This window comes from Triturus cristatus, chromosome 8, assembly GCF_964204655.1.
Source record: "Triturus cristatus chromosome 8, aTriCri1.1, whole genome shotgun sequence".
Classification (NCBI taxonomy): domain Eukaryota; kingdom Metazoa; phylum Chordata; class Amphibia; order Caudata; family Salamandridae; genus Triturus; species Triturus cristatus.
In genome coordinates this window covers 42,266,853-42,279,350 of record NC_140591.1, presented here as the reverse complement: position 1 = coordinate 42,279,350, position 12,498 = coordinate 42,266,853, and the positions used below count along the sequence as shown (strand labels likewise).

The 12,498-nt window shown below is 54.1% G+C and overlaps 2 protein-coding genes across 2 annotated transcripts in view; both read right to left on the bottom strand.

The window, feature by feature from the left end:
* Positions 1-1,995: 1,995 nt before the first annotated feature.
* Positions 1,996-12,498, bottom strand: part of LOC146799947 (uncharacterized) — a 19,434-nt gene continuing 8,931 nt past the window's right edge. Inside the window, exons 3-5 of the mRNA XM_085620860.1 lie at positions 5,052-5,394; positions 4,251-4,263; positions 1,996-2,369 (exon numbers count right to left, since the gene is read on the bottom strand). Coding sequence (XP_085476986.1) covers positions 2,055-2,369; positions 4,251-4,263; positions 5,052-5,394 — 671 coding nt within the window. The 3' untranslated portion in view covers positions 1,996-2,054. The remainder of the gene's footprint in view (positions 2,370-4,250; positions 4,264-5,051; positions 5,395-12,498) is intronic.
* LOC146799948 (histone H1.3-like) lies at positions 5,386-7,581 on the bottom strand. The gene has a single exon (XM_085620858.1). The coding sequence runs from the start codon at positions 6,785-6,787 to the stop codon at positions 6,137-6,139; it is 651 nt and encodes a 216-aa protein (XP_085476984.1). The 5' UTR covers positions 6,788-7,581; the 3' UTR covers positions 5,386-6,136.

Below are 12,498 nucleotides of genomic sequence, written 5' to 3'. Positions count from 1 at the left end.
CGCGGAGCTCCATAACCCTGGGTAGAAGGTGCGACTTCATCCCCTTGAAGCCTAACACCTACAAATGTCACAAGTATCAGTAAAACTGGTGCCAGGAGGCTGGAAGTAGGCCCAAGGCCTTGCAGGCCTTATTCTGATATTGTAAAGCAGCTAAATACACTTTCCTGAGTATGTGAAGTGTATATTTTTCACACCTCAAGCCTGGGGTGAACCCTGAAATCTCACCCTGCGCGGAGCTCCATGACCCTGGGTAGAAGGTGCGACTTCATCCCCTTGAAGCCTAACACCTGCAAATGTCACAAGCATCAGTAAAACTGGTGCCTGGATGCTGGAAACACACCCAAGGCCTTGCAGGCCTTATTCTGATACTGTAAAGGAGTTAAATACACTTTCCTGAGTATGTGAAGTGTTTTATTTTCACACCTCCAGCCAGGGGTGAAGCCTGAAATCTCACCCTGTGCGGAGCTCCATGACCCTGGGTAGAAGGTGCGACTTCATCCCCTTGAAGCATAACACCTCCAAGTGTCACAAGGATCAGTACAACTGGTGCCTGGAGGCTGGAAACAAACCCAAGACCTTGCAGGCCTTGTTCTGATACTGTAAAGCAGCTAAATACACTTTCCTGATTATGTGAAGTGTTTTATCTTCACACCTGCAGCCAGGGGTGAACCCTGAAATCTCACCCTGCGCGGAGCTCCATAGCCCTGGGTAGAAGGAGATACTGTGTCCCCTTAAACCTGTAATTTTCAAAATGTCATAAAAAGAATAAATCAAGCGCCTGGAGGCTAGAAATGGGCCCGAGACACTGAAGTCTTGGATCTGATAATGTAAAGGGCTTTGTGTACCTTTTGAGTGAAGTTTTTTTTCCCACCTCCAGCCGAGGGTTAAATCCTGAAATATTACCCCAATCGAAGCTCCATAGCCCTGTGTAGAAAAAGTGACTTCGTCCCCTTGGACCTAAAATGTTAGTACTTTTTTTTTATTTTTGTATTAAACATTGTTAAAGGGGTGACTGGAGGCTAATAAAATGGACCAGATACTGTGAAGGACATTATTTCATTTTTGGGCGAAAAAAAAATAAAAAAATAAAAATATATGTATTATATTATTATTGCGATTTTTTTTTTTTATTGGGGCCCATCTCCAGCTAAGGGGGAAAACCTGAAATGTTACCCGAAGCGGAGCTCCATTGCCCTGGGTAGAAGTAGTGCCATGGTCCCCTTGAACCAAAATGCCAACAAAAGAATAAATAAATAAATAAAAAAAAAGTACTAAAACAGGTGCTTAGAGGCCCAGAGGGTCCCGAAATCGGTCACGATCGATCACAAAAAAAATGAGGATCCCACACCCCATGGCCCTGCATGGGAACTCTATTTTACTGACTATTAAGCCCCCACGGAGTGGGGGCTTACAGCGCCCGAGCGGGAGACAAAAGTTAGAGTTAGCGCCGCCCATCCGCCGCCCGGCCATCTGGTCGCTCAGCTCCGAGGGCCATCTGGTCGCGCAACTCGGCGACCAGATGGCCGGCCGCGCTCCCGGCGCGGCTAACTCTAACCTTTGTCCCTCGTCCGTGTTCTGTAAGCCCCCACTACGTGGGGGCTTAATAGTCGAGGGAGAAATGACCGGCCCTGGGCCGGGCCAAACTCGCCTTGGGTCCCCAGTACAGGGCTCTAGGATGGCGGGCCCCTGGGCCGGCCTATACCCGCCTTAGGTCCCCAGTTCAGGGCTCCAGGATGGCGGGCCCCTGGGCCGGGCTATACCCGCCTTAGGTGCCCAGTACAGGGCTTCAGGATAGCGGCCCCATGGGCTGGACTGGGATGAACGCGCCCCTGGACCCCCATGCCGGGGCTCCAGGAAGGCACCCTGGCCCCGGGACAGTGCCTTGCATGGCAGGGTGGCTGCGGAGAATTTCCCCTGATGCACCCCTCACTCGACCCGCTGTGGGCCTAGAAAGCAGCCCTAGCGCATAGACACAGCTCTCCCATGACATCGTGGTCGGCTCTTAAAAGAGCCTTTGGGTTTTGTTTTGTTTTTTCCGTGGGCAAGCCGAGTGTTTACCCGCCGAATCCGTAGAGGGTGCGACCCTGACGCTTCAGGGCGTAGACCACATCCATGGCGGTGACGGTCTTCCTCTTGGCGTGCTCGGTGTAGGTGACGGCGTCCCGGATCACGTTCTCCAGGAAAACCTTCAACACCCCGCGGGTCTCCTCGTAGATGAGGCCGGAGATGCGCTTGACCCCGCCACGGCGAGCCAGGCGGCGAATGGCTGGCTTGGTGATGCCCTGGATGTTGTCCCGGAGCACCTTGCGGTGCCTCTTGGCGCCGCCTTTGCCGAGCCCCTTCCCTCCTTTACCGCGTCCAGACATGGTCTCCTGTCGGTGCTGTGACTGAGCAGAAATGAGGGCCGCGGCCAGCGGCGGCTGCTTATATGGAGGAGCTGTGCCGGACCAGCTAGGGCGCTGCAAGCGGCCCACGTGACTCAAAGGATGGCGAGGGAGCCCGCCCCGGACCGCCCTCTGCAGGGAGCGGGGGCTGGAGCGGCCGTTGCCGTTTGAAAAAGAGCGCGCTCCCAGCCGCCTCTTTGTCGTGGGCTCTGCAGCTGCCGCCGGGGCATAGATCACAGTCAAGCACACACACACGCGCCTCCCTTCCCGGGCCCCCACTCGTCACCGCGGCCCGCCTAACCCTGGCGCTCGGTGCCCGCTCCCACCATGAACAGAAGGCTCTGAAAAGTGTTAATGGAGCAAACAGGTTAACGGCCTCGCCGGCAGCACCCAGCTGTGTGCGGCCGCCCGCCACCCCGTAACACTGTCCACATGTCACGCCCGGTTGTGGCAAGTCTGTAAACTGCCCCTATTAAAATGTACATTTTTTTTTTTTTTACAAAAACATTATTATTGTGGGCCTCAAGCTAGGTTTTGGGACGGGGGCCAAGATCTACGTGTACGTCCGAGGGCTTGTGCATGCCCTCCTATGTAGCGACGGTGCGGGCGCTGCCGCAACTATGAAGCCGCCAGAGTAACACCTTGGCCACGGATACGCTCTTTGATGGAGTCTGTGGTTGGCCCTGAAAAGAGCCTTTGTGTTTAGGGTGCGTTTCCACGGTGGTCTGCGGGCCTTTACTTGCTTGCTTTGCCCCCTGCCTTGTGGCTCTCGGTTTTCTTGGGCAGCAGCACGGCCTGGATGTTGGGCAGGACTCCTCCCTGGGCGATGGTGACTCGGCCCAGCAGCTTGTTCAGCTCCTCGTCGTTGCGGATGGCCAGCTGGAGGTGTCTGGGGATGATGCGGGTCTTTTTGTTGTCCCGGGCCGCGTTGCCGGCCAGCTCCAGGATCTCAGCGGTCAGGTACTCCAGGACTGCAGCCAGATAGACTGGGGCACCGGCGCCCACCCTCTCGGCGTAGCTTCCCTTGCGGAGCAGCCTGTGCACACGGCCCACGGGGAACTGGAGCCCGGCTCTGGAAGAGCGTGTCTTGGCCTTAGCGCGGGCCTTTCCTCCTTGCTTTCCGCGTCCAGACATGGCGATCGATGCAGGGGCTCACTCACACAACAGAAAGAATAGTACTGCTGTTCTGCGGGACTCCGGCGATATAAAGACTTCGGGCGCTTCTGATTGGTTGACAGCTAGGCTCTGATAGTTCTTCTCATTGGAGGGAGGAGGGCTTCCTTTTCACCAATCAAAGTTCCAGTACCGCATTACAAAGGGAAGTGGGGGCCCTGCCTGAGCCTGCCAATGAGACGGGAGAGCAGAGAAGCAGCTACTTTACACGGCCAGCCTATAAATACAAGTGCCGGGCTCGCCTGCCTTATTTCTCTCGGCTCCACAGGAAGCGGTGCAGATTGTCGACCATGCCTGAACCAGCCAAGTCCGCGCCGGCTCCCAAGAAGGGCTCCAAGAAAGCGCTCTCCAAGCCGCCCAAGAAGGACGGGAAGAAGCGCAAGAGGAGCAGGAAGGAAAGCTATGCTATCTACATTTACAAAGTGATGAAGCAGGTGCACCCGGACACCGGCATCTCCTCCAAGGCCATGGGCATCATGAACTCCTTCGTGAACGACATCTTCGAGCGCATCGCCGGGGAGGCTTCCCGCCTGGCCCACTACAACTCGCGGCGCACCATCACCTCCCGGGAGATCCAGACCGCAGTGCGTCTGCTGCTGCCCGGAGAGCTGGCCAAGCACGCCGTGTCCGAGGGCACCAAGGCCGTCACCAAGTACACCAGCGCCAAGTAAGGCTTCGAGGCGCATCCCCAACTAACACAACGGCTCTTTTAAGGGCCACTCACGTCCTCCCCTAAGAGCTAATGTGCTTCATTTATGACCGGAGAAAGAAGTGTTTTAAACGGTAATGTTGAGCGCACAAGACCCGCTCTCACGGGGCTTGCTGCAGACCGAGGGACGATGGAGCAGGCAACCCGTTTTAATAAGCATGTTTATATGAATGAGCCCTCTTTGGGACCAAGTGTCACACAAGCACTGTAATGTAACGATGACGTTAAATAAAGCCCACGCGGAACTCGCACGGCTGCCCCCGGGCTTATTGTTTCCTGCGACCAGTTTTAGTGTGTGCGGGTGTCACGTTGTGTTTGTACTTTAAGACCAGGGGCAACGGCTAACATCCGCCCCAGGGCAAAGGCTCCCGAAATCGGGACACATAAACCCGATGTACAGATGCCCCACAGCGCTGGCTTGTGACCAGCGGATCCCAGCACGACCCTCTACCCAAACAAAGCGCTTTATTAATTGAAGAGGTGGCTGTGCACACCGAGTGCTCGGATTTCCCAGTGCCGGTATAAGTTTCCCAGTGCCGGTATAAGTTTCCCAGTGCCGGTATAAGTTACCCAGTACTCGGGGTACTCTCAGCCAGCCCACCCACCCACACCTGTAGAACATGGCAGATAAGAGAAGCTCGTAGGTGACAGGGTGGTGGCCCTTAAAAGAGCCGTTGTGGTGGTTGTTCGGGTCGGTGTCTCCTTAGGCCCTCTCGCCTCGGATGCGACGGGCCAGCTGGATGTCCTTGGGCATGATGGTCACCCTCTTGGCGTGGATGGCGCACAGGTTGGTGTCCTCGAAGAGCCCGACCAGGTAGGCCTCGCTGGCCTCTTGCAGGGCCATGACGGCGGAGCTCTGGAAGCGCAGGTCGGTCTTGAAGTCCTGGGCGATCTCCCTCACCAAGCGCTGGAAGGGCAGCTTGCGGATGAGGAGCTCGGTGGACTTCTGGTAGCGGCGGATCTCGCGGAGAGCCACAGTGCCGGGTCGGTAGCGGTGAGGCTTCTTGACTCCACCGGTGGCAGGGGCGCTCTTGCGGGCAGCCTTGGTGGCCAGCTGCTTGCGAGGCGCTTTGCCGCCGGTGGACTTGCGGGCTGTCTGCTTGGTGCGGGCCATGGCGGGAGCGGTCTCTCTCAACGACGAGCGAGGAAGAATGGAGTTCGAGCAGGCAAGAGCCCTATTTATGCACTCGAAGACGGAGGGCTGCTCTGGTTGGCTGAAGCGACCGCCCCAGGTTTGAAAACAGCCCGCGGTGTGCAACGATTGGCTACTCAACCGGAGGCTGTAGCCTGCCTCTCCAATGAGCTGTGGAGAAAAAGACACCCTCCGATTGGACGATGTACGTTGGAGCCGAAGCCCGCGCTTCGGTCAACCTTTGTCTCCGTGTCCATCCACTCATTTGTAGTCACACGAACCACTCGCCCCCGATCAACTGGGCGAGGAGACCAGGATGTTTTAAGTGTACCGCCCTTGGTCACCCTGGAACACGCCGCCGTTGACTGCGCTCGATTTCACGTTCACAATCGTCTGCTTTATGCAGACACCACTTCGAGTCTGCCCGGATACAGTGAAAGCACCAAGGCACACGTTATCTCACATTTATTATAAACTGAGGTCTAATAACTCCCAGACCCCCTTCTTTCTTTGTTATAAAGATTCCAATCCACGCAGCACCAAAAGAGCCGTTCATATGACCAAGATCACACACGGCACTCGCGTGTGTAAAGGTGCGCTAGGGATTTACTGTGCCGTTTATTATTATTGAGAAGTGTGCACGCGGGGTGAAAGGGTGGGGGTGAACAAGCTCTCTTCTAGACCGGGTGGATGGCTCTTAAAAGAGCCGTTGTGTTTGCAGTGTCTCGGTGCAAGCCCTTACTTCTTCTTGGGCGCTGCCTTCTTGGGCTTGGCTGCTTTGGGCTTGGCTGCCTTGGGCTTGACTACCTTGGCAGGGCTTTTCTTGGCCACTTTGGGCTTCGCCGCCTTGGCTTTCGCTGGGCTCTTGGCAGCCTTCTTGGCGGGGGCAGCCTTGGGCTTCTTGGGGCTCTTTGCTGCCGCTGGCTTCTTGACCTTCTTCGGGCTCTTCTTGACCCCCGCGGGAGCCTTTTTGGGCTTCTTGGCAGCAGGGGCAGCTTTCTTGGCCGCTGGTTTCTTGGTCTTGGCGGCCGCCTTCTTGGCCGCCTTCTTGCCCTCCAGCTGCTTCTTGTTCACCTTGAAGGATCCGGAGGCCCCGGTGCCCTTCAGCTGGGCCAGGGCGCCTTTGCTGACCAGGCTCTTGACGGAGGCCTTGACCCGGCTCTTGTTCTTGTCCACATCGTAGCCCTCGGCGATCAGCCCCTTCTTCATGGCCGACAGGGAGACTCCCTTCCTCTCGGCAGAGGCGGTCACCACCTTCAAGATCAGATCGGCCACGCTGGGGCCGGAAGGCTTCTTGGCCTTGGAGGCCCCCGCTGTCTTCTTCTGCTGCTGCTTCTTGGGGGCGACCTCAGCGGGAGGCGCCGCGGCGGCTGGAGCGGTTTCGGCCATTGCAATGCAAGTCTCGGCGCGGGCGCTGTCACAGAACAGAAATGTCCCTCTCGGCCCGAGCCCCGTGAATATATACAGGGAGGAGCCAGCCTCTGATTGGTCGCGAGCAGACAGGGCTCTGCGAGGCACACTCGGCTCTCTGCTCCGAGCTGACTTTTGTGTTTCCTACCTTCCGATTATCCACGTTTTAAAGCACAATCAGTTAAACACGCGCTTCCACACATGTATGACCAGGAGCCCAGCTTCGGCCCTCTCCCGGGCCTGCCCCCGTTTCGGATCCACCCCTCGTCCCTGGCTTGTGATCCGCGGGGAGACTCGGCGCTCCCCCGACGGCGGACGCCTCCATGCCTGAAATCCCGGGCTCCCGGCCCCTTTTCCCCGGTCCACTCTCGCCTCCTGCGGCCGGGAGCGGCGGCCCGCGGGAGGGAGGGGGCTCCTGCAGGGAGCGGGCCCTGCGGCGTCACAGTGGGGCTGCGGGGGCCGCGGGGAGCGCGTTCTGGAACGGGCCGAAGTAACACAGGGCTCCGCCGGCCGAGCGCGGGGTGGAAACAATGCCAGGGAGCCCCCAGCCCGGCGCCTGCACCCTCGGCTGTGGCACCCACGGCTGGGGGGGGCGCAACCGGAGGCCTTTTACAAGCAGCGGGGCACGGCCCTGGCTCCGGCCTCGCATGCATCACCAGGCGGCCGTGTGCTGGCAGCTTCACATGCAGGCAGAGGGCATTCACTGCCGAGCGCCGAGCCAGAGGAGGCGGGCGCAGACTAAATAAAATAAATACAGTGACACAACGAAGGAAGGCGGCCGAGTTAGGCCTACATGTTTAAAAACACCCCAAGTGAGAGCAGAGGGTGGGAATGCACCTGAAATGGTGACCCCAGTACCGGCATGGAGGCACTCTACTGAGCTGATTTTTAAAGCTGGAGCTAGGTGTACGTCTGAGGTGACATCTGTAGACAGAGTGAGTTACTGTATGTCAGACGCTGAGCCTATGACCGGGGGGAGGCCCACTGCGGAACTGAATAGTACAGTACAGAGTGAGGCATGTGACTACAACTGTTCTACTGAGCCCTATCGCTGGAGTGGGGACCACTCCTGAATCCAATGGTATATCACGAGGGAGACCTGAGACCAGAAATGATATTCTGCGCCCTGTAGCCTGATCGAGGCCTGCTGCTAATTTGGACGGAGGTAGGGGAAGAAAACAGAACACTTCACATAGTCCAGAACGTACATGAACACCAGTCCCAGTATCAGATCTTAGCCTTCAGGATCTCCGGCCCATCCCTAGCTTCCAGGTACCTGTTTTAGTAATATGTGTGACATTTGGAGGTGTACAGCTTCAAGGGGATGAAGTTGCACCTTCTACACAGGGTTGAGGAGCTCCGCGCAGGGTGAGATTTCAGGGTTCATGCCTGGCTGGAGGTGTGAAAACAAAACACTCCACATAGTCACACCTCCATCCAGGGGTGAACCCTGAAATCTCACCCTGCGCGGAGCTCCATGACCCTGGGTAGAAGGTGCGACTTCATCCCCTTGAAGCCTAACACCTACAAATGTCACAAGTATCAGTACAACTGGTGCCAGGAGGCTGGAAGTAGGCCCAAGGCCTTGCAGGCCATATTCTGATACTGTAAAGGAGCTAAATACACTTTCCTGAGAATGTGAGGTGTTTTATTTTCACACCAACAGCCAGGGGTGAACCCTGAATTCTCACCCTGCGCGGAGCTCCATAACCCTGGGTAGAAGTTGCGACTTCATCCCCTTGAAGCCTAACACCTGCAAATGTCACCAGTATCAGTAAAACTGGAGTCTGGAGGCTGGAAACACACCCAAAGCATTGCAGGTCCTATTCTGATACTGTAAAGGAGTTAAATACACTTTACTGAGGATGTGAAGTGTTTTGTTTTCACACCACCAGCCAGGGGTGAACCCTGAATTCTCACCCTGCGCGGAGATCCATAACCCTGGGTAGAAGGTGCGACTTCATCCCCTTGAAGCCTAACACCTGCAAACGTCACAAGCATCAGTAAAACTGGTGCCTGGATGCTGGAAACACACCCAGGGCCTTGCAGGCCTTATCTTGATACTGTAAAGGAGTTAAATACACTTTCCTGAGTATGTGAAGTGTTTTGTTTTCACACCTTGAGCCAGGGGTGAACCCTGAAATCTAACCCTGCGCGGAGCTCCATGACCCTGGGTAGAAGGTGCGACTTCTTCCCCTTGAAGCCTAACACCTGCAAATGTCACCAGTATCAGTAAAACTGGTGTCTGGAGGCTGGAAACACACCCAAGGCATTGCAGGCCCTATTCTGATACTGTAAAGGAGTGAAATACACTTTCCTGAGTATGTGAAGTGTTTTATTTTCACACCTTGAGCCAGGGGTGAACCCTGAAATCTAACCCTGCGCGGAGCTCCGTGACCATGGGTAGAAGGTGCGACTTCTTCCCCTTGAAGCCTAACACCTGCAAATGTCACAAGCATCAGTAAAACTGGTGCCTGGATGCTGGAAACACACCCAAGGCCTTGCAGGCCTTATTCTGATACTGTAAAGGAGTTAAATACACTTTCCTGAGTATGTGAAGTGTTTTATTTTCACACCTCCAGCCAGGGGTGAACCCTGATATCTCACCCTGCGCGGAGCTCCATACCCTTGGGTAGAAGGTGCAACTTTATCCCCTTGAAGCCTAACACCTGCAAATGTCACAAGTATCAGTAAATTGGTGCCAGGAGGCTGGAATTAGGCCCAAGGCCTTGCAGGCCTTGTTCTGATACTGTGAAGGAGTTAAATACACTTTACTGAGTATGTAAAGTGTTTTGTTTTCACACCAACAGCCAGGGGTGAACCCTGAATTCTCACCCTGCGCGGAGCTCCATAACCTTGGGTAGAAGGTGCAACTTCATCCCCTTGAAGCCTAACACCTGCAAATGTCACCAGTATCAGTAAAACTGGTGTCTGGAGGCTGGAAACACACCCAAGGCCTTGCAGGCCTTATTATGATACTGTAAAGCAGTTAAATACACTTTCCTGAGTATGTGAAGTGTTTTATTTTCACACCTCAAGCCTGGGGTGAAGCCAGAAATCTCACCCTGCGCGGAGCTCCATGACACTGGGTAGAAGGTGCGACTTCATCCCCTTGAAGCCTAACACCTGCAAATGTCACAAGTATCAGTAAAACTGGTGCCAGGAGGCTGAAAGTAGGCCCAAGGCCTTGTAGGCCTTGTTCTGATACTGTAAAGCAGCTAAATACACTTTCCTGAGTATGTGAAGTGTTTTATTTTCACACCTCAAGCCTGGGGTGAACCCTGAAATCTTACCCTGCGCGGAGCTCCATAACCCTGGGTAGAAGGTGCGACTTCATCCCCTTGAAGCCTAACACCTGCAAATGTCACAAGTATCAGTAAAACTGGTGCCTGGAGGCTGGAAACACACCCAAGGCCTTGCAGGCCTTATTGTGATACTGTAAAGCAGTTAAATACACTTTCCTGAGTATGTGAAGTGTTTTATTTTCACACCTCCAGCCAGGGGTGAACCCTGAAATCTTACCCTGCGCGAAGCTCCATGACCCTGGGTAGAAGGTGCGACTTCATCCTCTTGAAGCCTAACACCTGCAAATGTCACAAGTATCAGTAAAACTGGTGCCAGGAGGCTGGAAGTAGGCCCAAGGCCTTGCAGGCCTTATTCTGATACTGTAAAGGAGCTAAATACACTTTCCTGAGTATTTGAAGTGTTTTATTTTCACACCTCCAGCCAGGGGTGAAGCCTGAAATCTTACCCTGCGCGGAGCTCCATAACCCTGGGTAGAAGGTGCGACTTCATCCCCTTGAAGCCTAACACCTACAAATGTCTCAAGTATCAGTAAAACTGGTGCCTGGAGGCTGGAAACACACCCAAGGCCTTGTAGGCCTTATTCTGATACTGTAAAGGAGCTAAATACGCTTTCCTGAGTATGTGAAGTGTTTTATTTTCACACCTCCAGCCAGCGGTGAACCCTGAAATCTTACCCTGCGCAAAGCTCCTTAACCCTGGGTAGAAGGTGCGACTTCATCCCCTTGAAGCCTGACACCTGCAAATGTCACAAGCATCAGTTAAACTGGTGCCTGGATGCTGGAAACACACCCAAGGCCTTGCAGGCCTTATCCTGATACTGTAAAGGAGTTAAATACACTTTCCTGAGTATGTGAAGTGTTTTGTTTTCACACCTTGAGCCAGGGGTGAACCCTGAAATCTAACCCTGCGCGGAGCTCCATACCCTTGGGTAGAAGGTGCAACTTTATCCCCTTGAAGCCTAACACCTGCAAATGTCACAAGTATCAGTAAAACTGGTGCCAGGAGGCTGGAAGTAGGCCCAAGGCCTTGCAGGCCTTATTCTGATACTGTAAAGGAGTTAAATACACTTTCCTGAGTATGTGAAGTGTTTTATTTTCACACCTCCAGCCAGGGGTGAACCCTGATATCTCACCCTGCGCGGAGCTCCATACCCTTGGGTAGAAGGTGCAACTTTATCCCCTTGAAGCCTAACACCTGCAAATGTCACAAGTATCAGTAAATTGGTGCTAGGAGGCTGGAACTAGGCCCAAGGCCTTGCAGGCCTTGTTATGATACTGTGAAGGAGTTAAATACACTTTACTGAGTATGTAAAGTGTTTTGTTTTCACACCAACAGCCAGGGGTGAACCCTGAATTCTCACCCTGCGCGGAGCTCCATAACGCTGGGTAGAAGTTGCGACTTCATCCCCTTGAAGCCTAACACCTGCAAATGTCACCAGTATCAGTAAAACTGGTGTCTGGAGGCTGGAAACACACCCAAGGCATTGCAGGTCCTATTCTGATACTGTAAAGGAGTTAAATACACTTTACTGAGAATGTGAAGTGTTTTGTTTTCACACCTTGAGCCAGGGGTGAACCCTGAAATCTAACCCTGCGCGGAGCTCCATGACCCTGGGTAGAAGGTGCGACTTCCTCCCCTTGAAGCCTAACACCTGCAAATGTCACAAGGATCATTAAAACTGGTGTCTGGAGGCTGGAATTAGGCCCAAGGCCTTGCAGGCCTTGTTCAGTTACTGTGAAGGAGATAGATACTCTTTACTGAGTATGTGAAGTGTTTTGTTTACACACAAACAGCCAGGGGTGAACCCTGAATTCTCACCCTGCGCAGAGCTCCATAACCCTGGGTAGAAGGTGCGACTTCATCCCCTTGAAGCCTAACACCTGCAAATGTCACAAGCATCAGTAAAACTGGTGCCTGGATGCTGGAAACACACCCAAGGCCTTGCAGGCCTTATTCTGATACTGTAAAGGAGTTAAATACACTTTCCTGAGTATGTGAAGTGTTTTATTTTCACACCTCCAGCCAGGGGTGAACCCTGATATCTCACCCTGCGCGGAGCTCCATACCCTTGGGTAGAAGGTGCAACTTTATCCCCTTGAAGCCTAACACCTGCAAATGTCACAAGTATCAGTAAATTGGTGCCAGGAGGCTGGAATTAGGCCCAAGGCCTTGCAGGCCTTGTTCTGATACTGTGAAGGAGTTAAATACACTTTACTGAGTATGTAAAGTGTTTTGTTTTCACACCAACAGCCAGGGGTGAACCCTGAATTCTCACCCTGCGCGGAGCTCCATAACCTTGGGTAGAAGGTGCAACTTCATCCCCTTGAAGCCTAACACCTGCAAATGTCACAAGTATCAGTAAATTGGTGCTAGGAGGCTGGAAG